We start from the raw sequence: 25,709 nt of genomic DNA on the forward strand, positions 1-25,709 counted from the left end.
AACGTGGACCAGGAACACACTCACACGTGGACCAGGAACACACTCACACAGTGGACAAGGACACACTCACACGTGGACAAAGGAACACACTCACACGTGGACAAGGAACACACTCACACGCAAGGAACACACTCACACGTGGACAAGGAACACACTCACATGCACCTCGAGGTGAAGAAAGCCATTTGTTTGATGAGAGAAATTGAGATTTCGATATTTAGACACTTCAATAGAAGCTATATAAACCCCACCCACTGTGAATATATGAATAACTACTGCATATCATTGCTATAGAAACCCCACCCACTGTGCATATATTAATAACTACTGCATATCATTGCTACATAAACCCACCCACTGTGAATATATGAATAACTACTGCATATCATTACTATAGAAACACCGCCCACTGTGAATGTATGAATAACTACTGCATATCATTGCTATAGAAACCCCCACCCACTGTGAATATATGAATACCTACTGCATATCATTGCTATAGAAACCCCACCCACTGTGAATATATGAATACCTACTGCATATCATTGCTATAGAAACCCACCCACTGTGAATATATGAATAACTACTGCATATCATTGCTATAGAAACCCACCCACTGTGTAATATATGAATAACTACTGCATATCATTGCTATAAACCCACCACTGTGAATATATGAATAACTACTGCATATCATTGCATAGAAACCCCACCCACTGTGAATATATTTAACTCTAACGAGCCTCTACCCCGGGTCCGGGAGCACCCCCACCCCCCCACACACTGATTAGCATAGCTAGCATAGCTTCACAAGTAGATAGTAGCATCTAAATATCATTAAATCACAAGTCCAAGACACCAGATGAAAGATACAGATCTTGTGAAAAGCCACCATTTCAGATTTTTAAAATGTTTTACAGGGAAGACAAAATATGTAATCTATTAGCTAAACACGTTAGCAAAATACACCACTATTCTAACTCCATCAGTTTCTTACTCCTTCAGGTGCTATCACCAATTCGGCTCAACTAAGATATTGATATCCACTAACCAAGAAAAAAACCTCTTCAGATGACAGTCTGATAACATATTCATGGTATAGATAGTTTTTGTTAGAAAAAAGTGCATATTTCAGGTAGAAATCACAGTTTACAATTGCACCGACCATCACAAATCGACTAGAATTACTAGATAGAGCAACGTGTATGACCAATTTACTCATCATAAAACATTTCATAAAAATAGACAAAGCATAGCAATGGAAAGACCAGTTCTTGTGATTTCAGACCATATTCAGATTTTCTAAACGTTTTTCAGCGAAAACACAATAAATCGATAATTAGCATACCACATGTGCAAACGTTACCAGAGCATCGATTCCAGCCAAAGAGCGCTATAACGTAATCACCGCCAAATATATTAATTTTTTCACTAACCTTCTCAGAATTCTTCCGATGACACTCCTGTAACATCATTTTACAATATACATGTTTCTTCATAGCATTCACTGTCGCCTTAAAAACAGACTCCAGATCAGGGGTAAAAATTTCTGAAATCTGAACCCTGTCATGAAAAGTGCTGTAGATATTGTTCTGTACCACTCAGAGACAAAATTCCAACTTCTATAGAAACTAGAAGGTGTTTTCTATCCAATAATAACAATAATATGCATATTGTACGATCAAGAATTTAGCACGAGGCAGTTTAATTTGGAGACCCAAATATGCTAATGCGGAACAGCACCCCCTATAGTTCCAAGAAGTTAATAACTACTGCATATCACTACTATAGAAACCCCACCCACTGTGAATATATGAATAACTACTGCATATCATTGCTATAGAAACCCCACCCACTGTGAATATATTAATAACTACTGCATATCACTACTATAGACTAGATACTGTCCGTAGAGATGGAGAGAGAAAAAGGGAGAGCGAAAACAGAAAGGTGGCACGAGAGGAACATGTGTTACTGTAAATGTAGGAAGAACGAGAGAGAGATAGAGAGAGGACAAGGAGGGAACAAAACAGGGAACAAACAGTTCTGCCGTTCTGACAAACTCACTGGGTGGATGATTTGTATTAGATGGTTGTGTGTGTGTGTGCGTGTGTGTGTTCTCTCCCGTCTGTGCATCAGACCACACTGAAGCTCTGTAGAATGCATGTGTTTATGGGGCTTAGATAGGCATGGGGTTGACCCGTCATACCCAACCCTGACAGGTAGAAATAGCTCTGTTTATCTTCACAGAGTGATCCCCCCTCCCTCTCTGCACCGTCCCATGACTCTCTGGTCTATCACAGGAAAGCAGTCTGAAACCGACAATCTGTCCCTATAATATGATAACTCATATTACGGCATCTTCTCTAATGGTGCCGGTGCCCTACGTAACAGGAAATATGAGATATAAATTTGGACGGTCAATTTGGACCTTCAATTTGGATGGTCAATTTGGACCTTCAATTTGGACGGTCAATTTGGAGACACAATTTGATCATTGTGAAGTTGTTTGAGAGTCTACAGTTGAAGTCGGAAGTTTACATACACTTAAGAGTGTATGCGTCACTAAAACTCGTTGTTCAACCAGGTATATCTAGGTATTTCCTTGCAGCACTGGGCCACACGACTGGACAATAATCAAGATTAGACAAAACTAGAGCCTGCAGAACTTGCTTTTTGTGTTGAAAGGAGGAATGGGCCAAAATTCACCCAACTTATTGTGGGAAGCTTGTGGAAGGCTACCCGAAACGTTTGACTCAAGGTCAACAATTTTAAGGCAATGCTACCAAATACTAATTGAGTGTATATAAACTTCTGACCAACTGGGAATGTGATGAAAGAAATAAAACCTGAAATAAATCATTCTCTCTACTATTATTCTGACATTTCACATTCTTAAAATAAAGTGGTGATCCTAACTGACCTAAGACAGGGAATTCTTGCTAGGATTAAATGTCAGGAATTGTGAAAAATTGAGTTGAAATGTATTTGGCTAAGGTGTATGTTAACTTCCGACTTCAACTATGTGTCGTTGTCTGTGTGTAGCCTACGTGCTTGGATGCGCGCACATACGTGTGTGTGTGTTCATACATGTATAGGTGTTCCTGTGATCAATGTGTCGAGGCAGCTTCATCATTCTCTGTCTGGCTTCCATACAGGCTATTACTTCCCACTCCCTGACTGGCCCTTTAAAAAAATAACCATATTTTGACTTCTATTTGTGTGTGTGTGTGCTGTGTGTGTGTGTGTGTGTGTGTGTGTGTGTGTGTGTGTGTGTGTGTGTGTGTGTGTGTGTGTGTGTGTGTAGGGAGAAGACTCCAAGTCAGTGTCGGAGGCTGATTTATCATCGAGGAGTATGGAGGACGTGAACGGCAGTGGAAAGGATGGCTCCCCAGGTGAGACACACACACACACACCCACACACAAATTATATACACTTCTACACTGTAAAACTAGAAAGACTCAAAGCACCATGATTGTGTAATGAAACCATGGAAAGTAGTGCAGCTATTGAGATCTGGTYTTTGGAGGGTATTTGAATGAAACCCAATGTACGTTTTATGATAGGAAGAACGGGTTACATGCGCTGTAAAAGGCAGCATCAAAACACAAACACTGTGTGTCTCAGACAATCAATGGTTTAGAAATGCAAATGGTTCGTAGCCTAACTATTGATTGATAAGTCTTTGTTGTTGGTGCAATTCCACCTTTATTTAGATTAGAAACAGGAGAGGCAGTAAGATGGTACATTTTATTAGTATTTCACCCACTCAACCATACAACCACACTGTTAGAAATTATTCTGAGGTAAATTGAAATTTACCAACAACAAAAAACAACCAACGTATACTTAATAAAATGTAAGAATATTTATGAGAGATCTTTATCTTCCAACAACAAACATTAAAAGAAAGAAAAGCCAAACTAGACAGGATTKAAAACATAATAATGGTGTTTAGAAGCATTAGAGAGAGAAAACGACACCAAATAGAGAAGGGATCTAATTCTGCACTAAACACAACTCGAAACACCATAATGGTGTTTTCAACCTCTTTTGTTAGTGCTCCCAGTCTCTGGAAAAGTGTTGCACAACACTTGATTAAGTGGTGTTACGTCACACCATGTAATGTTTCAGAARATCTCAGGATGATGTGTTTTGTCTCCTTCAAGTTGGTGGCAGCTCAGTTGGCAGTCGTTTGGGTGTTACAAAGCACTACTTTTTCACAGCGAACACATAACAGAACAATGAATTGCGTATTACATTTAGCTGTAATTTCTTTGTTTCCAGAGAATATACATACATATTTACTCACGTATTGAAGCACAGAAGTATGCTATACTAATTAGAATGAAATGAAATAAAACCCCTACAGATTCCAGAGTATATGTGTAGACGCAATTGGGTTTTTATGAAAATATCCCATTATGATGAAAATCTTCTCCGTAGCTGTATAAACGTGTCCCACATTGATGGGCATGCATTTTTCTCGCACACACACACACACAACACACACACACACACACAACACACACACACACACACACCACACACACACACACACACACCACACCACACACACACACACACACACACACACACACACACACACACACACACACACACACACACACACACACACACACACACACACACACACACACACCAGAGGGAGCGGAAACCAAATCACACCAGCGACATTCTGCTACAGCTAAAAGACATCAATTATTCCTGATGCTGTATCTACATAGTACAGAAGAAAACACCTCCCCAACGCTACGACAACTTTAAACTACTTCAGATTATCTCATGTAGTGGTTAGAAGAGCTGTTTAAGCACAGTGACTGGAGGGAGGGAGGGAGGGAGGGAGACACAATTGGGGAGCGAGAGATAGGAGAGGGTGAAGCCGAGAGAGAGAGAGAGGAGGAGTGGGCGAGAGGAAGACATTGAGGGAGGAAGGCAGAAGTTTAAAGACGCACGCCAGCTGAGATAGATGAAAGATGTGTTCGTCCTCTCTGTGTCATGCATCCATCTGGCTGTTGAAAATAATATTCCCCCATGCACACATCTTGTCAGATTAGAGAAATATTGATGTGGTGGAGAACAGTAAGACATCCATGTTTAAACAGTTCCTCCTTCTCACATTAGAGATAATCTTATAACTGGGTCTTCCCCACCATTCTCTATCCTTCCAATGTTCCCCCTTTCACTGACCCTCCTTTCTCTACCTCTCTCTCTCTCTTTTTGTCCATCCTTGTTTCACCTTTACTCCTTTCCTTCCCTCGTGCCACCTCTCCCGCCTTCCTCTCTCTCTCCTTCCTTTCTCCCCCTCCCTCTCCCCACCAGTAGTCCCTATAAACGGTAATGTTGACCTGAAGACCAGTCTGACCCCTCCTCTGATCACCCACACTGCTGCCACCCCCATGCCCGTTCCCAAGCTGCCCGCCGTGGTTGACCCTGCTCTGGGCTATGAGTCCCGACGCGGCAGCAACATCTCCATGGACCTAGCCTGCTACGACAAGTCTCCGGTTAGTGTATTCCACTAGTACACTATCAATCAACTGGATCTTCCCAGGAACCCATGCATTAGGCTCTGTGCCCCCTCTCTGCCCAGACCCTGTGTGCACAACAACTAAGACTGTAGATATTCAGTCTAACCTGTATGGATGATGTTCAAGAAGACATTTATGATGATTAATATGACCTGTCATCAGCTCAACTCTCTGGCTACTTACTGATGCCAGTTATGACTGATGCCAGCTGTGACTGATGCCAGCTGTGACTGATGCCAGTTGTGCCTGATGCCAGTTGTGACTGATGCCAGTTATGACTGATGCCAGTTATGACTGATGCCAGTTGTGACTGATGCCAGTTATGACTGATGCCAGTTGTGACTGATGCCAGTTGTGACTGATGCCAGTTATGACTGATGCCAGTTATGACTGATGCCAGTTGTGACTGATGGCCAAAAAGTTTTTTTTTTTTTTTTTTTTTAGACTGATGCAGTTGTGACTGATGGCCAATGTGCCTGATGCCCAGTTATGACTTGATGCCAGTTGTGACTGGATGCCAGCTGTGACTGGATGCCAGTTGTGACTGATGCCAGTTGTGACTTATTGTCACGCCCTGACCTCAGTTATCTATGTTTTCTGTATTATTTTGGTCAGGTCAGAGTGTGACGAGGGTGGGTATGCTTGTTGGGCTTGTCTAGGGTTTTTGTATGTCTAGGCATGTTTGTTAGCCTAGGTATATTGTAGGTCTATGGTGGCCTGAATTGGTTCCCAATCAGAGACAGCTGTTTATCGTTGTCTCTGATTGGGGATCCTATTTAGGTTGCCATTTTCCATTTTGGTTTTGTGGGTTCTTGTCTATGTGTAGTTGCCTGTGTCAGCACTCGTTCTATATAGCTTCACGTTCAGTTTTGTTACTTTGTTAGTTTGTTCAGTGTTCTTCCTTTATTAAAAGAAGAATGCATTCATATCACGCTGCGCCTTGGTCTCCTCAATACGACGAACGTGACACTGATGCCAGTTATGACTAATGCCAGCTACAATAATAAAAGCTATAGTAATGACCACTAAGCATTTTTATTATKATTTGTATATATATTTTTTTACCTTTTATTTAACTAGGCAAGTCAATTCAGAACAAATTCTTATTTACAAAGACGGCCTACCAAGAGGAAAAAGGCCTCCTGCGGGGACGGGGGCTGGGATGAAAAAAAGGTAGGAGAAAACACACATCATGACAAGAGAGAAACCACAACACTACATAAAGAGAGCCCTAAGACAACAACACAGCATGACATTGAGGAGAATCTGAAGATTAACTTCTTTGATATAGGGGGCAGCATTTTCACTTTTGGATGAATTGCGTGCCCATAGTGAACTGCCTCCTACTCTGTCCCAGATGCTAATATATGCATAGTATTATTGCTATTGGATAGGAAACACTCTGAKGTTTTTAAAACTGTTTGAATGATGTCTGTGAGTATAACAGAACTCATATGGCAGGCAAAAACCTGAGAAAAAATCCAAACAGGAAGTGAGAATTCTGAGGCTGGTCGATGTTAAACTCATCGCCTATTCAATTCCCTGAAATATATGGATCTGATTGCACTTCCTACACCTTCCACTAGATGTCAACAGTCGGTAGAACGTTGAATGAAGTTTATACTGTGTTGTGGGGCCGGATCAGAGGGGAATGAGTCAGTGGTCTGGCAGATTGCCAGTTCCTGGTCACGCGCTTTCCTCATGATATCGCCTTGCGTCCCATAACTTCTACAGACATGAAGGAATGCTCCGGTTGGAACGTTATTGGATATATATGATAACAACATCCTGAAGATTGATTCTCTACTTACTTTGACCAGTTTATTCGACTTGTAATATAACTTTTTGAAGTTTTCGTCCGACGTTTGCCCGCATCTGCGCGACCGTTTGGACACGTGTACTACACATGCTAGCAAAAGTAACTACTTGGACATAAGTAATGGACATTATCGAACAAAATAACGATTTATTGTGGAACTAGGATTCCTTGGAGTGCATTCTGATGAAGATGATCAAAGGTAAGGGAACATTTATGATGTAATTTCGTATTTCTGTTGACTCCAACATGGCGGAGAAATGTTGTTAAATCTGAGCGCCGTCTCAGATTATTGGCATGGTGTGCTTTTTACGTAAAGTTTTTTTGAAATCAGACACAGCGGTTGCATTAAGAACAAGTGTATCTTTAATTCTTTGTAAAAACATGTATCTTTCATCAAAGTTTATGGTGAGTATTTCTGTTATTTGACGTGGCTCTCTGCAATTTCTCCGGATATTTTGGAGGCATTGCTGAACATGGCGCCAATGTAAAACCGAGATTTGTGGATATCAATATGCACATTATCAAACAAAACATAAATGTATTGTGTAACATGATGTCCTATGAGTGTCATCTGATGAAGATCATCAAAGGTTAGTGATTAATTTTATCTCTATTTCTGCTTTTTGTGACTACTATCTTTTGCTGGGAAAATGMCTGTGTTTTTCTGTGGCTATTTACTGAGCTAACATATTTGTTTGGTGTGCTTTCCCCGTAAATCCTTTTTGAAATCCGACACGTTGGCTGGATTCACAACATGTGTAGCTTTAATTTGGTGTCTTTCACGTGTGATTTCATGAAAGATTGATTTTTATAGCAATATATTTGAATTTGGCGCGCTACATTTTTTCTGGCTTTTGGCCAAGTGGAACGCTACCGTCCCACATATCCCAGAGAAGTTAAGACAAAAACCTGTAGTAACAACATCCTAAAATGTAATATACTTTAGTTTTATTTTTGGTTACTAAAGTTCCCTAAGAGTTACAAAAGTTCCCCAAGGGTTACAAACGTTACCTAAAAAGGGAATTTGTTTACTTCATCTGGCTTTCTTTTTGTTGCTCATACCTTCTCTCTTTCTCTCCACCCTCCATCTCTTTCTCTCCAGTCCAGTGCCCGTAGCACCTCCCCTTACGCCCCGTGGAGCTCCGCCTCTGGCTGGACCAGCCGTAGATCAAGCTGGAACAGTGTAGGCCGTGCCCCTTCGCTCAAACGGACAAAGCGTCAGTCTGGCGAACGGCGGTCGCTCCTCTCCGGAGAGGGTGGGTCCAGTTCGGAGGATGATGAGGGTGGAGGAGGGGGGACATCGGAGGGGGATGATGTGTCCCTGTGTCGTACCGACTCCATGTCCCAGTCCCAACACCGACACAGGAGGATGGAGTCTGTGGAGACCAGGGGGTCCACAGACCTGGCCCCTGACATACTGCTACAGGTGAACACGCACACACACACAATCTTGTACAGCTAACCTTACTCCTAACCCTAGCTCCTAAACCTAAAACGAACTCCTAACCCTTAACGTAATTCTGACCCTAACACTAATTCTAACCTTAACCCTAAACCCCCTAGAAATAGCATTTGAACTTGTGGGGACTAACAAAATGTCCCCAGATGGTCACATTTTTGTTGCGAATGAGAAGAGAGAAGAGTTGTGAGCCACAAGTGGAGTGAATGACAACAACTAAAAATAGACGCCGAGTTGCCTGCTAAAAAGTATATTTGGATTAACTTTCTATATAGAAGAGAGGATATAATATATATATAGATACATATATATTAGAGAGGTGAAAAGTAAAATTAGAAGAGACGGAGATTTTCCACAAACAGACAGTGAACAGAACAACAGAAGTAAAACATATCATCCCTCCACTCATCTAGTATGTCCATTCCCTCCATCTTCTGCTCGAGGCTTTGCCCCTTTCGCCAAATGACTTCCGTTAAAGTTATTAAGATCTCCTTTCCCTTTCCTCTCTTCATCATCTTTCCTCTACAGCTCACTACTTTCCTTCCGACTCTCATCCCTCCTTCCTCTCTCCGTCCCTCCTTCCTCTCTCATTCATTCTCCATTCCTCTCTCGTCGCTTCCTTTCCGTCTCTCGTCCTCCTCCTGTTCCCTTCTTCATGCGTCCCTCTTTCCTTTCCTCTTTTGTTCTCGCCCCTCCTCTCCGTGTCTTTCTCATCGTTCCGTCCCGCTCATCCCTTCTCTCCTAGCCCTACTCTCCTTCCTCTCTCATCCTCTCTTTCCTTCTCTCTCGCCTCTCTTTTCCTCTCATCCTTCTAATTTCTCTCCTGTCCTCTCCTCCTCTCATCGTCCTCTCGTCTTTCCCCTCTCGATCCTCTCTCTCCTCTCCTTCCTCTCGTTTCCTCCTCATCCTCCTTCTCTCTCGTCCCCTCTCTTTCCTCTCACATCCTCAATTTCTCTCCTGTCCTCTCCTTCCTTCGCTCCGTTATCCTCTCCGTCTTTCTCCCTCCGTCCTCTCTCGTCCTCTCCTTCCTTCCGGTTCCGTCTCTCATCTCTCGTTCCTCTCTGCGTCCTCTCTTTCCTCTCTCATCCTCTCATTTTCTCTCCTTCCTCTCTCGTCCTCCTCCAATCTTCTCCTCTTCAGTTCCTCTCTCGTCCTTCCTTCCTCTCGTTTCCTCTCGCATTCCTCCTCCTTCCTCTCTCATCCTTCTCCTCTGTCCTCTCCTTTCCTCTCCTGTCCTCTCCATCCTCTCCTTCCTCTTTTCATCCTCTTCTTTCCTCTCTCATCCTCTCATTCCTCTCCTTCCTCTCCTTTCCTCTCCTGTCCCTCTCCCTTTCCTCTCCTCTCTCTCGTCCTCTACTGTTTCCTCTCTCATTCCTTCTCATTTCCTTCTCATGTCCTCTCTTCCTCTCTCTCCTCTCCGTTCTTTCTCCTCTCGTCCTCTCTCTCCGCTTCCTTCCTCTCGTTTCCTCTCTCATCCTCTTCTTCTCTCTCGTCCTCTCTTTCCTCTCTCATCCCTCTCATTTCCTCTCTCGTTCCTCTCCTGTCCTCTCCTGTCCTCTCCTGTCCTCTCCTCCTCTCTCTCCTCCTCGACCTCGCCTTCTTTTCTCCTCTCTCATCCTTCTCCGTCCTCTCCTTCCTCTCTCGTCCTCTCCATTTCCTCCTCTTGTCCTCCTCATCCTCTCTCGGTCCTCTCCTTCCTCTCTCGTCCTATCCTGCCTCTCTCGTCCTCTTCCTTTCCGCTCTGTATCTCCTTCCTCTCTCGTCCTCGTCTCCTGCTTCTCTCTCTCGGCCTTCTCCGTCCTTTCCTCTCTCGTCCTCTCTCGTCCCTCTCCTTTCATCTCGCGTCCTCTCCTTTCCTCTCTCGTCCCTCTCCTTTCATCTCGCGTCCTCTCCTTTCCTTTCTCGTCCTCTCCTTCCCTCTCTTATCCTCTCTTCCTCTTTTCGTTCCTCCCTTTCATGTTCTCGTCCTTCCTTTCATCTACTCGTTCCTCTGCTTTCTCTCTTGTCCTCTCCTTCCTCTGTCGTCCTCTCCTTCTCCTCTCTTGTTCTTCTCCTTTTCTCCTCTCTCATCCTCTCCGTCTTTCTCCTCTCCTTCTATTCTCCTCTCTTGTCCTCTCCTTCTTTTCTCCTCTCTCGTCCTCTCCTTCCTTTGCCTTTCTTCCTCTTGCTCTCCTTTCCTATTATTACATCCCCCAACATACAATCAGTTTATAAAAAACAACTGTCGACATTTATCATTATGATCCAGCCCAGTCAACCTCATTAAAACCCCTTAAAGAGAAACATCGACTAAATGCTGTTGTACCATGAATCATTTCATGAACCAAAGCCAGTAACTAAGCAGATGTTGTTGTGGTGTGTTAAAACATCAAGAGCCTGACCAACCAACATTTGATACGGTTGGTGCCAAGCTGGAGAATTCATTTTTGAGACACTAAATCAATTATTCACCCAACATCCACACTAAATGTATTCATTACCAAAGGAAAAATGTATTTGTTCCTGCCAAATGCATGCAGAGAAAACACAAGCTGTTTACTTGCTGTGTAAATGGGACAGGTCAAATAAGATACCGTGGAAAGTATTTACCAGTGTGGGGTCGGAAATGATACACCCTTGATTGAAATGAGCAAAAATGGACTTGTTAAAAAAAAGACTGTAATACCGAGTCAGATGCGATGGACAAAAAAAAAAAAGGAAATTATATTATTTTATACTAACGCAATTGCGCGAGAAGGAGATTTTGTTTAACAGGTTAATATATTTCTTCTCTCTAAAAGACTGTAGGGCGTCCAAATGATGACACCCCTGTTTTCAAAACCTTCCAATAGATAACAGTCACGAGCCTTTCTCTAAAATGTTTTATGAGTTGGCGAACACATGGGAGGGATCTTAGAACCGTTCATCCATACAAAATCCTTCTAATCTTTAACATCCTTCATCTGTACAGAATCCTCCAGAATCCTTAATCATGTGGTCATGGATTGCCATCTTAATTCAAAACAAGGAAGTTTTCAATGGTTTTCATGTATTCTTAATTCGAACAAAATCCACCACTGTGGCGGGGTCAAGAGCTCTATTTTCATGCATCCAACAAACGTAAAACGTCTGGAGATTACTAAACGGCTTGGCACTTGATTGAAACTGGCTACTTGGATCAATTACATAAAAAAATAGAGCTCTTGGCCCAAGTGAATCAGTGGTGGGTTTGGCATCAAAATTAGAATGCATGACCAAGAAAATAACCCCATACCTAGTGCTAAAATATGCGTATCGTGATGTTATGAGGCTGTGTTGTTTCACTGGTCCTGGGGCCCTTTAAGGTCAACCGGCATCATCAACTTTACCCCATAACCAGATATTTTAACCCAAAAACACCTTGGTGGCTTTCTGCCAGAGGGCTGAAAACTTGGCTGCAATGAAACTTCTAGGGTAAGACAATAACCCAAACCCACATTCAAATTTACAGAAGAAAATATTGAATTGGCCTCAAAATCTAAATTTTGCAAAGCCATCTCAGTTAGATTGAAGAGTTAGACATTGTTTTTTATCTTTCTTTAACTAGCAAGTCAGTTAAAGAACAAATTCTTCAGTTTCAATGACGTCCTAGGAACAAGTCGGTTAACTCCTGTCAGGGCAGAAAACAGATTATTACCTTGTCAGCTCGGGGATTCGATCTTGGCACCTTTCGGCGGTTTACTAGTCCAACGCCCCTCTAACCCACTAGGCAACCTGCCGCTCCATAAGCACAGACCTAGGATATCAAGATCTGAAAATTATGTACGGAGAATGGTTTAGATCACTCCCAATCTCCAATCTCATATTTTAGAAAAAAGCTCCCCAGTGCCGGCATCTTCGCAAGGGATGGTATTTGTACTGAGCTAAATTTAACTCAGCTGATAACTAACCAACCCGTCCCAAACTTTAAGAACCCAGTAAAATCCACTCTACTAGACATTATTCTAACAAAATACCCCACCATAAGATACCACAGCCAGTGGGTTTTTTGCATAATGAATCAGTGACCACTGCCCTATGGCTTGTATTAGAGTACCAGGCTGAAACACTCTGATCCCTGGTAGAATCTCGAAGAAGAAATTATAAACAATTTCTCTCAGCAAGCTTTATATCCTTGACTTATATCACTCTGAGCTTTTATCACTGCTGCCTTTCTGACCCGGTTTTAGCCCCGTGCTTTTTTCTCTCTATTGTTACCTCTATGTCTGAATAAACATTGCCCCGACTTAACTTCTTGGAACTATAGGGGGTGCTGTTACGCATTAGCAATTTTGTGTCTCCAAATAAACTGCCCTCGTGCTAAATCTTGATCGTACAATATGCATATTTGTGTAATTATGGATAGAAAACACCTTCTAGTTTCTATAGAAGTTGAATTTTGTCTCTAGTGGTTACAGAAAGCAATATCTACAGCACTTTTTCATGTACAGGGTTCAGATTTAAGAAATTTTTTACTCATGATTTGGAGTCTGTTTTATAAGGCGACAGTGAATGCTATGAAGAAACCGACACTGCCTACGCTTCCTCTGGTGTCCTGTACGTCATCACGTTTCAATGGAATCGATTGGGGACATTCACAGTCCATTATTAAAAACCAAAATGTATAGAGACCGCCCTTTCAAGTCTGCGCCTAAGCGTTGGGAAAAGGGCCATCGGACTTGCCTCGTTCCAAATCGTGTCTAACCAGCAAATATTTCTCCGGTCATGTTTCATTCAAGTCGTTATAGTTGTTAAAAACATCATATGAGTTAATTTGAACCGTTTTATAGCAATTTATATCCCGTTTAGTGCGGATTTGAGGAATTTATATTGTTGTGCACTCTGAACTTGGACACGTTTTGGGGGTCGGTCGTTGGTGGTGCGACATTTTCAGAAGGAGCAGAGGACATCTATCGACCAAAAGGGACGTTTATAACATAGAAAGGATACATCTGCCAAGAATCTGATGGAAGAACAGCCTCAAAGTAAGCCAATATTTAAATGATAAATCGTTTTCTGTCCGAAATATTTAAACGCATATTTCGCCATGTTGTTTGGTATAGCTTCACTTGCAGAACCCTGTATTGAAAAGTAAGGATAATTTTAAAAAGGTAAATCAGCGCGTTGCATTAAGAAACTAATTTGTCTTTCGATTCCTTTGTCAACCCTGTATTTTTAGCAAGTATATATTAAGCTTTCAAATTAAACTAGATCACTCTGAAGATGACGTCAACATATTGAGGCTTGATTCCTAGCTATTTTTATTGTGTTAACCACCGGTTTTGTATGGCTTAGAATATGCACCTTTTCGAACAAACTGTTATAAGGTATATGTAAAATGAATGTTACAGGAGTGTATCGCGAAGGAAATTCTGAGAACCGTTAGTGAAAAATTAATATATTTGGCGTGATTACGTCTTTTACGCGTCTTGGCTGGAATCGATGCGCTGGCTAACGTTTGCCACATGTGGTATGCTAAAACTTATCGACTTTTATCTGTGTTTTCGCTAAAAAAAAACGCTTAGAAAATCTGAAATATGGTCTGAAACAACAAGAACTGGGTCTTTCCATTGCTATGCTTTGTCTATTTTTTATGAAATGTTTTAGATGAGTAAATTGTCATACACGTTGCTCTATTAGTAATTCTAGCGATTTGCGGATGGTCGGTGCAATTGTAAAACTGTATTTTCTACCTGAAATTATGCACTTTTTTACTAACAAAAAACTAGTTCCTATTACCATGAAATGTTATCAGCGACTTCATCTGAAGAGCGTTTTTCTTGGTTATGGATATCAATATCTTAGTTGATTCGAAATGGTGATAGGGCACCTGAAGGAGTTTAAGAAACTGATGGAGTTAGAATAGTGGTGTATTTGCTAACGTGTTTAGCTAATAGATGACACATATTTTGTCTTCCCTGTAAAACATGTAAAAAAATCTGAAATGTTTGGCTTTATTCACAAGATCTTATCTTTCATCTGGTGTCTTGGACTTGTGATTTAATGATATTTAGATCGGGGATACTAGTGCGTAGCGTAGATGCGTATGCTAGCTATGCTAAATCAGTGTGGGGGGATGGGGGGTGCTCCGACCCGGGGTAAGAAGGCTCGTTTAGAGGTTAAGTAATCACAGAGTAAGAAACCGAACCAGTTCTGCGTTCTCTCCTGGAATGTCAGTCTTTCTGCAAAAGAATCGGCCTGGGCTTTGCAGGAAACATTACTCCACTGATTGGCTGTTTTTTAGGCAATTGAGAAATAAATGGACTTCAGCTGTCAAAAAGGCAAAATCAAATTACTCCTTAATGCTATTGGACAGATTCTGCAGGAGGATCCTGCAAAATTCGTGGAAAACCGTTAATTCACTTGAAAACGGGGGAATTCTGCTGTTTCTCTTCCTAAGCAAATTACCTCAGACTTCTGTATTCTAACTGAAAAAAAATGATATTTGTGATGCTTTTAATAAGCATTGCATCTCTGCTGTTTTTATTTGAAAGGAAAAGTGGACTTTGTGGTACTGGCCCAGTTAGTTGATTTTTCGTCTTGCTTTGCAACCGGTACTCTGAAAATGGGACCCTGTTTTTATTTCCAGACAAATAACTGAAGCAAGCTTCTAATTGCCCTGTGGGCATTGACTACTAAAAAATCCTTAGGCCGCTGACAATTAGACCCGTTACTTACTTAAGTGTGCTGCACCATTTTTGCTGGCTTCAGTAACACACATTTTTAATATCTAACATTAAGCCACAGGAATATCCCTTAAGGTAGTGGAAATGCACTTTTGTTCTGCCATTACATTAATGAGTGACGGTAGTTGATTTGGATAACTATCGACCCAAGCTCTAGCTTCCCTTGCTCTGGTAAAGATTTCTAGAAGCTATAGTCAACAAACAGGTACAATCTTTTCTTTCTCTAACAGTATTCTTCAGGACCAATCAATCTGGTTTTAGATCTTAAAACACAGTACCACATCGGCCACTATGGCTTGTTGTAAATGATATCGCAAATGCCTTAGACATAGGAAGCACTGGTGCGTTGTTTTAGATTTGTCAAAAAGCTTGACACTGTAACCATGCATCCTTTTGGTAAGCTGTCATTCTATAGGACTGCGGCATGATGCCTGCCGATGGTTTATGACTATCTTAAAGATAGAAACTCAAGGCCTGTCATGGTCATGCGGGTCAAAGTCTGACCCCTTACAGTTACTTAAGGGTCCCTCAGGGTTCAATAATTGGCCCACTATGTTCTCACTTATATAAACAACATTGTTGATGATGTCAGATATTGTAAATTCCATTTATATGCAGATGACACGAGTGATGTACTCTTATTGCTCCAACAGCGGACCAAGCTTAAGCAGTTGGAGTCTGATTTTAGGATTACTACAGGTCTCTTTTACAGCTTAACTTGTTGTTAAACCGCTAGAGAAAAACAAATGTCATGTAGTTGTTCTAGGTCTAAAACTTCTCAGGTAAAGAAACACGTTTGTAATCACTAGCTTGGATGGTACTCAAATCAATAAGGTCTCTGCATATAAAATACTTAGGGGTTATGGTTAAGATGATAGCTTTCTTTTAAAAAAACATGTTACTGAATTGGGAAAAACACGCAATTCAAGATAGGATTCATTTACAAAACAGGGCTTGTCTGTCCTCTGTAAATAGGAAAAAAAATTTTGTGCAGGCTACTTTATGTCCGTTTTAGATTATGGTGATATATTCTATATGCATGCATCGGCAAAAACACATTTAAAACCACTGGATTCCTATTTACCATTGTGCACTCAGTTTATCACGGGTGATAGTTACAGAACTCATCACTGTATCCTATTATCAACAGTTGCCGTTGGGTCTGCTCTATCTGTGAGTCGGAGAGCAACATGCTCTCTTGTATTTATAAAGCACTTCTTTTAAAACTACTCCATAAATATATCATTAATTGCCACAAAAGATGTACTAATTTTTTAAAACGAGATACACAGATGTGGATGATTACAAATTAGAGGATCCTGCCGCTCCACAGAGTTGGTAGGACTGCCTTCAGTCCTTTGCACCTATTCATGGAACAAACTGCAGATCCAACTTAAGTTAGACACTCTGCGTGTCCCTGGCCCATTTTAAAATGCTTATGGAGGATCAATATGATGTGTCTGTGAGTTTTCTGTTGAATGGTAGTAGATTTTGAAATGTTCTTGTCCTGTATGTCTAAAACTGTACTGTCAACTTGTTTCACATGGCACAGCCGCTAAAAAGAGTCCAGGTCTCAGTCTGTTTTCCCTGTAAAATAAAGATACATTTTTTTTTAAAAGATTGAAAGATATTGAAAACAGGGGGGTCAAGCATTATATTAACTGTTAAACAAAATCTCTTTCTGTGAGATTTGTATTATTAAATATTATATTATTTTATCGCAAATTTTAAAGAACCAAAATATGCTCAGTGTTTTAATTATTATTTTATAAAGGAAATTATTTCTCATCTTTAAAAGGGTGGTCAAACAAAATTCGCCCACTCTATATACGCAGCAAAACCAATAAACTCCACGTATTTACTAGGTTATTCTAAATGACAAGACAGAATCGCACGTCTCTTAGCAAACGCAACTCCCAGATCAAGGCTTTTTAGAAACAAGTAGTTAATCTACTTACGAGTAAACGTACAAGTTCTTACTCCATCGCTTTACAGGACAAGTGAAATTGCAAAAAGAGGCTGTGGAAGTCTACTGTACATGAGTAAGCATGCTGCACAAAGCAATAACTGACACTGCTTTTTTCTAATAAAAACATTGACTAAACAATAAATAGCGAATGTAACTCACAATCCAAAGCCATTCATTCTAAACCCCAAACGTATATACACACCAGATACAAAACCAATCAATTCAGCAATACCCCAGGCCATTGAGATGGAGCCACAATAACATCAGTAATTGTAGCTACGACGTTCTGTGGTGTGTGTGGGTGTGTGTGGTGTGCGAGTGGTTGTGTCTGTGTGTTTGTGGTGGGTGTGTGTGTGTGTGTGATGTGTTTGTGTGTGTGTTGTGTTGTGTGTGTGTGTCCTTGTGTTTGGCCTGCTAGCTATAGGGAGAGATCTCTGACAAAGCAATACAATCTCCATTGGCCATCCAATTTCAATAATCACCTCGATTACCGAGCCGGCTTGGAATTACAGGCGAGAGCACCAAATGAGAAATATATGTGCCATCTAAATGTTTTCCACTGATTACAGTGTCGTGATGTGTGCGTGTGTGTGTGATTGTGTGTGTGTGTGGTGTCACTTCACCACGCTATATGCCTCTATTCTTGGCCTCTTTCTCCCATGGCGATGGTGATGCGCAGTGAGGAAGATAATGACCAGAACCATGTGGTCAAACATTCTTGTGGGGTATTATTCTTGTTTGCACGCCATCGAAAAACTGGAAACACACACACACACACACACCCACACACACACACACACACACACACACCAACACACACACACACACCACACACACACACACACACACACACACACACACACACACACACAGCACCACATCGTTCATTCATAAAAATAAAGTGTATATAATTGGAAACACATTATGATGAAGCGGATAAGTAACCAGTACAACATCCCAAGACTGTATATTGATTCTGATAAACACCCTTGTGGTCTAAATAATAAAGCATTATTGCCACGTGAACAATATTGTCCACTCAGAAGTGAGGATAGTTGGAACCACATAACGGTCCCTTCTCACTCCCATAGTAATTCAACGGAACCACAGCCTGAATAACTGCAATTAGGAGTGCGTAGAGCTTCATTAAACTGAAAAACAGAAACGGGCATAACATACAGAGAGAACCCACTCTGACGGATCCTCTATCATAATGTTACAGAAGAAAACGAGTCTGACGGATCCTGTCTGTCATAACATACAGAAGAGGAACCCACTTCTGACGGTCCTGTCTGTCATAACGTACAGAAGAGAAATCCACTTCTGAAGGATCCCTGTCTGTCATAATGTAGAGAAGAGAACCCACTCTGACGGATCCTGTCTTTCATAACATACAAAGAAGAACCCACTCTGCACGGATTCCTGTCTTCATATATCAGAGAGAACCCACTCTACGGATCCTGTCTGTCAAAAATGTTACAGTAGAAACCCACCTCTAAGGATACTGTCTGTCATAATGTACAGAAGAGAAACCCACTCTGAAGGATCCTGGTCTGTCATAAGTACAGAAGAGAACCCACTCTGACGGCATCCTGTCTGTCCATAATGTACAGAAGAGAATCCACTCTGAAGATCATGTTCTGTCATAATTACAGAAGATAACCCACTCGACGGATCCTGTCTGTCATAATGTACAGAAGAGAACCCACTCTACGGATCCTGTCTGTCATAATGTACAGAAGAGAATCCACTCTAAGGCATCCTGTCTGGCATAAGTACAGAAGTTCAAAATCAAAAGGACTCGCACATCTGAGCCATTCTTTTTGTTCACCCTCCAGAAACATTATATCCTAAAGGTCCCTAATGATTGAAATGCCTATGCTTATGTTGTGATTTGAACATGAATTTATGTCCCTATTTAAAGATTACTCTGTGTTTTTCGTACGATGTACCCAATGATGTCATGAAACTGCTATGTCCCATTGTGGTTACAGACGGTTTTAATACGTCTTATTTACACACTTATTGAATATTTATTTAATATTTTATTTAATATTTATGTATATTTGTAGCACTTATTGGTTTTTCCTTTCACCTCCAACCCCTTTCGATGCGTCGTAAACGGATGTGGGTGGGCAGGTCTTACATTATGGGTCCTAATTTAAAAAAATGCACAAACGCAGCTGACGAAGGCCGTGAGGCCGATATGTAAGCTTTATTAAATATCAGTGATGCTATCAAGAGCAGTGTGCGTTCCTTCTTCCTTCATAATGTACAGAAGACAACAATAGCTCAGAGACCCTGTCCCAGAAGATAACAATAGCTCGTTCGCCTGTCCCAGGAAGACAACAACAGCTCTGTTCCCTGTCCCAGAAGACAACAATAGCTCTGTCCCTTTCCCAGAAGACAACAACAGCTCTGTCCCGTCCCAGAAGACAACAATAAGCTCGTGTCCCATGTCCCAGAAGACAACCAATAGCTCTGTCCCTGTCCCAGAAGGCATAAACAATAGCTCTGTCCCTGTCCCAGAAGACAACAACACTCTGTCCCTGGTCCAGAAGACAACAATAGCTCTGTCCCTGTCCCAGAAAGACAACCAATAGCTCTGTCCCTGTCCAGAAGCACAACAATAGCTCTGTCCCTGCTCCCAATACAAACAATAGCTATGTCCCTGTCCCAGAAGATAACAAGTAGCTCGTCCCTGTCCAGAAGACAACAATAAGCTGTCACGACTGTCTGCCGAAGTCGATGCCTCCTCCTTATATCGGTCGATGTCGCCGGTCTTCATAGCCATCGCCGATCCCAGTTATTCATTTTCCCATTGTTCTGGTCTCAATTTTTCCCACACATCTGTTCTCATTCCCTCATTATGTGTTGTGTAATTAACCCTCTGTTTCCCCCATGTCTTTGTGTGGTATTGGTTATCTGTTGTGATGTTATGCACTTAGGCTGGTTGCGCGGGTTATGTTCAGCCCTATTTGATTTTCGTGTTCGTTTGGCGCGGTGTGCTTTTGTTGGCGCTGAATTAAAGCTCCGTTTTGCTATCAAATATCTGCCTCCCTGCGCCTTGACTTTCCGACAGCCCTTCACGCCATAAACCTTGACATAGCTCTGTCCCTCAGGATCGGTCAGGCAAACAATCATTATGATAACAGAGCTGTGTGTGCTGTGTTGGTGTCTGTGTGTAAAAACAAGTTTTAGTCTGCATGTGTGTTTGACTTAGGTCCCCTCATTATCTACACTAATGACCCAAATCCTCTACATCTCTGCCATGCAGCCTCTCATTGTTAAGTATCCATCGTGTATGCATTATTGGACCAGGACGTCATGCAACTCCCACGGGTAGGATGACGACTGGATCCTCCATGTTAGAGTGAGACGGGAGACAAGCAGACAGGGGCCAGGGAAGGCAGACGAGGAGACAGACAAGCAGACAGGGCAAGGCAGGCAGACAAGCAGACAGGCAGACAGCAGACAGACAGACAGACAGCAGACAGCGCAGACAGGCAACGGCAGACAGACAGACAAGACAGGCAGACAAGACAGACAGACAGACTGCACCCTTTTCAAGATCATAACTTTATTTTCAGTGCTCGACATAGATGTCAGAATACTTTATTCATCGCATCATAGATGTCAGATGCTTTTTATTCATCGATCATAGAGTCAGATGCGTTTTATTCATCGATCATAGATGTCAGATGCTTTTTATCATCGATCATAGATGTCAAGATTGGCTTTTTATTCATGCGATCATAGATGTCAGATGCCTTTTTATTCATCATCATAAGCATGTCAGATGCTTTTTTTAATTCATCGACATAGATGTCAGATGCTTTTTATCATCGATCATAGATGTCAGATGGCTTTTATTCATCGATCATAGATGCCAGATGCTTTTTATTCAGTCCGATCATAAGATGTCAGGATGCTTTTATGTCATCGATTCATAGATTCAGATGCTTTTATTCATCGATTCATAGATGTCAGATGCTTTTTAGTCATCATCATAATGTTCAGATGCTGTTTTAGTTCATCGATCCATAATGTCAGATTCTTTTATTCATCGATCATAGATGCAGATGCTTTTTATTCATCGATCATAAGATGTCAGATGCTTTTTATTCATCGATCATAATGTCAGATGCTTTTTATTCATCGATCATAGAAATGTCAGCATGCTTTTTATTCATCGATCCATTAGATGTCAGATGCTTTTTATTCATCGGATCTAAATATCTGACATCTATCTAAATATCTAACATCTATCTAAAATATCTGACATTTTCATGATAGCCCTGACCTTTCGTTAGAAAGGATTCAGTTACGGTTCATCGTGCTCCTTTGACTGTCATGTTTGACAGTAGGCATATTAAATGCAGTTTGATGTTCTTGAACATTTCATTATACCTTTTAACTTTTTTTAAAAACTAACTTTGCTTTTCATTCAGAATTTTGACAACCTGGTGCTAGCCGTGTTTCTTCCCATAGCCAACGACTTTAGCCCTTATACCAAAATAAATAACTGCTTTGAGGTGAAATGAAGTCCGTTGTCCATGGAACAGCTGTGTGACGACAGTTTCCCACCGAGCCCTCTGTCTCCTGATAGAAACAGTGTGGGTATCTGCTCTGTACAGAAGCCAAAATGACGCCCGACATGATGTCGATTAGCAGCCCGCCGCCACCTCTCTGATTCAAGGGCGTTGGGGTTAAAATGGAGAAGACACATTCAGTTGAATGCATCAAGATGTACAACTGACTAGGTATCCCCCTTACCCTTTCCAATTCCACACGATGCCTGTGTCCTCAGTTCACTGATTAGAACAAACCCCACTTCACACTGCGACTGAGCGGAACAACAAGGCACTGTAAACAGACACTGGGTTCTCCCATGGATACTGTTAGAACAGGACACTGGGTCTCTACCATGGGAACTGTTGACATGGACATGCGAAGTTAGAAAGCCTACACGGTTCTACCATGGGAAACTGTTAGAACAGAAACACGGGTTGCTACCATGGAACTGTTAGAACAGGGACACTGGCGTTTCTACCATGGAAACTGTGTAGAACAGACACTAGGTTCTACCATGGAATGTTAGAACAGGACACTGGTTCTACCATGGGAACTGTTAAGAACAGCACATGGGGTTCTAACCATGGGAACTGTAGAACAGGACACCTGGTTCTACCATGCGGAACTGTTAGAACAGGACACTGTTCTCCCATGGGAACTGTTAGAAGCAAACACACTGGGGTTCTACCATGGGCAACCTGTTAGAAACAGGACACTGGGTATCTACCGTGGGAAACTGTTAGAGCAAAACACACTGGGTTCTACCATGGGCACTGTTAGAAAGGACACTGGGTTCCACCATGGAACTGTAAGAATTAGCACACTGGGTTCTACCCATGGGAATGTGAGAGCAACACACTTGGTTCTTACCATGGAACTGTTAGAGCAACACACTGGGTCTACCATGAGGACGTAGAAAGCACCACTGGGTTCTCATGGGAACTTTAGATCAAACACACTGGCGCTTCTACCATGGAACTGTTAGAAACAGGACACTGGTTCTACCATGGGAACTGAAGAATACACACTGGTGTTCCTACCATGGGAACTGTTAGAGCAAAACCACACTGGTTCTCCATGGGAACTGATAGAAACAGGACACTGGGTTTTCTACCTGGCACTGTAAGAATAGCACACTGGGTTCTACCATGGAACTGTTTAGAGCAAACACACGGTCTCCATGGAAACTGTTAGAAACAGGACACTGGGGTTCTACCATGGAACTGTTCAAGAATACACACTTGGGTTCTATGGGACGTATCACACACTGGGCTCATGACTGTTAGATCAACACACTGGGTCTACCATGGAACTGTTAGATCAACACACTGGGTTCACATGGACTGTAGAACACTGGTTACCATAACTGTGATCAACACACTGGGTTCTACCATGGTAACGTTTAGAGCAAACACACTGGCCGTTCTAACCAATCGGGAACGTGAACTAAGAGCAACACACTGGGTCTCTAAACCATGGAACTGTTGAGAGCAAACACACTGGGTTCTACCATGGGAACTTATAGAACAGGACACTGGGTTCTTACCATGGGAACTGTTAGACAGCACACTAGTTTCTAGGCCATGGGAACTTTATAGAACGAACACTGGTTCTACCATGGGAAACTGTAAGAAATAGCACACTGGTTTCTACCACTGGAACTGTTAGGCAACACACTGGGTTCTACCATAGGGTACTTAGAGCAACACACTGGTCGTACCATGGAAACTTTTTTAGAGCAAGCCGACACTGGGTTCTACCATGGGAACTGTTAGAACGGACACTGGGTTTCTACCATGGGACATTTAGAAGCAACACCACTGGGTTCTTACATGGGAACTGTTAGAGCAAACACAACTGGGTTCTTCCATGGGAACTGTTAGAACAGACACTGGTTCTAACCATGGGAACTGGTAAGCACACCACTGGGTTCTACCATGGGAACTGTAGAGCAACCACTGGGTTCTCACCATGGAAACTGTTAGAACAGGACACTGGTTCTCATGGGACTGTTAGAGCAAGCACCACTGGTTCACCATGGAAACTAGATCAACACAACTGGGTTCTACCATGGAACTGTAGATCAAACACACTGGTTCTCCATGGGAACTGTTTAGAGCAACACCACGGGTTCTACAATGGGAACTCTGTAGAGCAAACACACTGGGTCTCCATGGGAAACTGTTTAGAGCAACACACTGGGTTCTACCAGGAAACTGTTAGGACAACACACTGGTTCTACCATGGGAACTGGATAAACAGGACACTGGTTCTACTATGGGAACTGTAAGAAGTAGCGCACACTGGTTCTACCATGGAACTGTAGAAGCAACACGACTTGGGTTCTACCATGGGAACGTTTAGAACAGACACTGGTTCTTAGCCATGGAAACTGTTTAGAGCAACACACTGGGTTAACCAAAATGGGAACTGTTTAAACAGGGACTGGTTCATACCAGTGAAACTGTACTTTAGAGCAACACACTGGGTTCTAACCATGGTACCTGTTAGAACAGGACCACTGGCTTTACCATGGTACCTTGAGAACAGCGACACGGGTTCTACCATGGAAACTGTTAGAAGCAAACCACCTGGGGTTCTACCATGGAACTTGTTAGTAACAGGACCACTGGTTTTTACCATGGAACTGTTTAGAGCAACACACTGGGTCTACCGATGGGCACTGTTAGAACAGGACACTGGGGTTTTTACCGATGGCCATTCGAGGGATTCATTGTCAGCACAACAGCCACCTGCCAGAAGGGAATTTAAGGAAAAGGGAGAGAAGGGAGAGAGAGAATGTGGGCTTTTGTTGTGATATTACAAAGCTCTTGGGCTGGAGAATGTGACTAAGGCAAGGTGTTGAAACTTATTTTCCTTAAACCTTAAATGGAGAATTCAACAGTGGAGACCTAGATGGAAATGAAGCATTGACAGCAAGATGATAGGTAGATCATAGTGTAATTACATCACATTAAATCACTGGTGTGTGTGCTGTTGTTGTGTAGTGTTGTGTGTATATATATATATTTGCATGTGTCTCACCTGGATCCGGGGTAATATGTACAGGACCAGGTATCTCTCTGTCGACACCACTCTGGCTGTTTCCTCTCCAGCCAGCGTGACAGCCTGGCGAAACGACCCACAACCTCCTCCTCTGCTGCTTCTCCTCTGTGTTGTCCTCGAGGGAGAGCTGTGTCTGGGCCAGGGCCCCCCCAGGGGCCGGAGTGCCTTTCCCGTACAGTCACTGTGTTCTTGGGCTCTCAGGCCTCCTAGTGAAGGGGTCTGGAGCTGTGGTATACTGGCTGAGCGATACAGGAAAGGCACCTAGAGTTTTTACAACATGGTTAACACAGTAATTATAAGGTACTTGAAGGCATTTTAAAACCACTCAAGAAATGGTTCTATCCATGATAACCGCGTAAAATGGACTAGCAATAAAATTAGGGGCAGTGTTTAGGGACAGGTCTATAGATCCCCCCGGTGTGTGTGTGTGTGTGTTGTGTGTGTTTGTGTGTGTGTGTGTGTGTGTGGTGTGTGTGGTGTTGTGTGTGTGTGTGTGTGTGTGTGTGTGTGTGGGTTGTGTGTGTGTGTGTGTGTGTGTGTGTGTGAGTGTAACTATTCCTTGTGAAGTCCCTACAAAATAGTAAACCA

General features: G+C 42.2%; 1 protein-coding gene and 1 pseudogene across 1 annotated transcript; one reads left to right on the top strand and one right to left on the bottom strand.

The window, feature by feature from the left end:
• Window positions 1-25,709, top strand: part of LOC112071306 (voltage-dependent T-type calcium channel subunit alpha-1G-like) — a 236,375-nt pseudogene that overhangs the window by 152,664 nt on the left and 58,002 nt on the right.
• On the bottom strand, window positions 9,873-10,873 carry LOC139024489 (troponin I-like; the record flags this gene model as incomplete). The annotated part of the gene is made up of 2 exons (XM_070439338.1): window positions 9,873-10,007; window positions 10,811-10,873. Coding segments are annotated over 2 exons (198 nt in total), but the record flags the coding sequence as incomplete, so codon positions are not given.

Source organism: Salvelinus sp. IW2-2015, unplaced genomic scaffold, assembly GCF_002910315.2.
Source record: "Salvelinus sp. IW2-2015 unplaced genomic scaffold, ASM291031v2 Un_scaffold1573, whole genome shotgun sequence".
In the NCBI taxonomy this organism is placed as follows: domain Eukaryota; kingdom Metazoa; phylum Chordata; class Actinopteri; order Salmoniformes; family Salmonidae; genus Salvelinus; species Salvelinus sp. IW2-2015.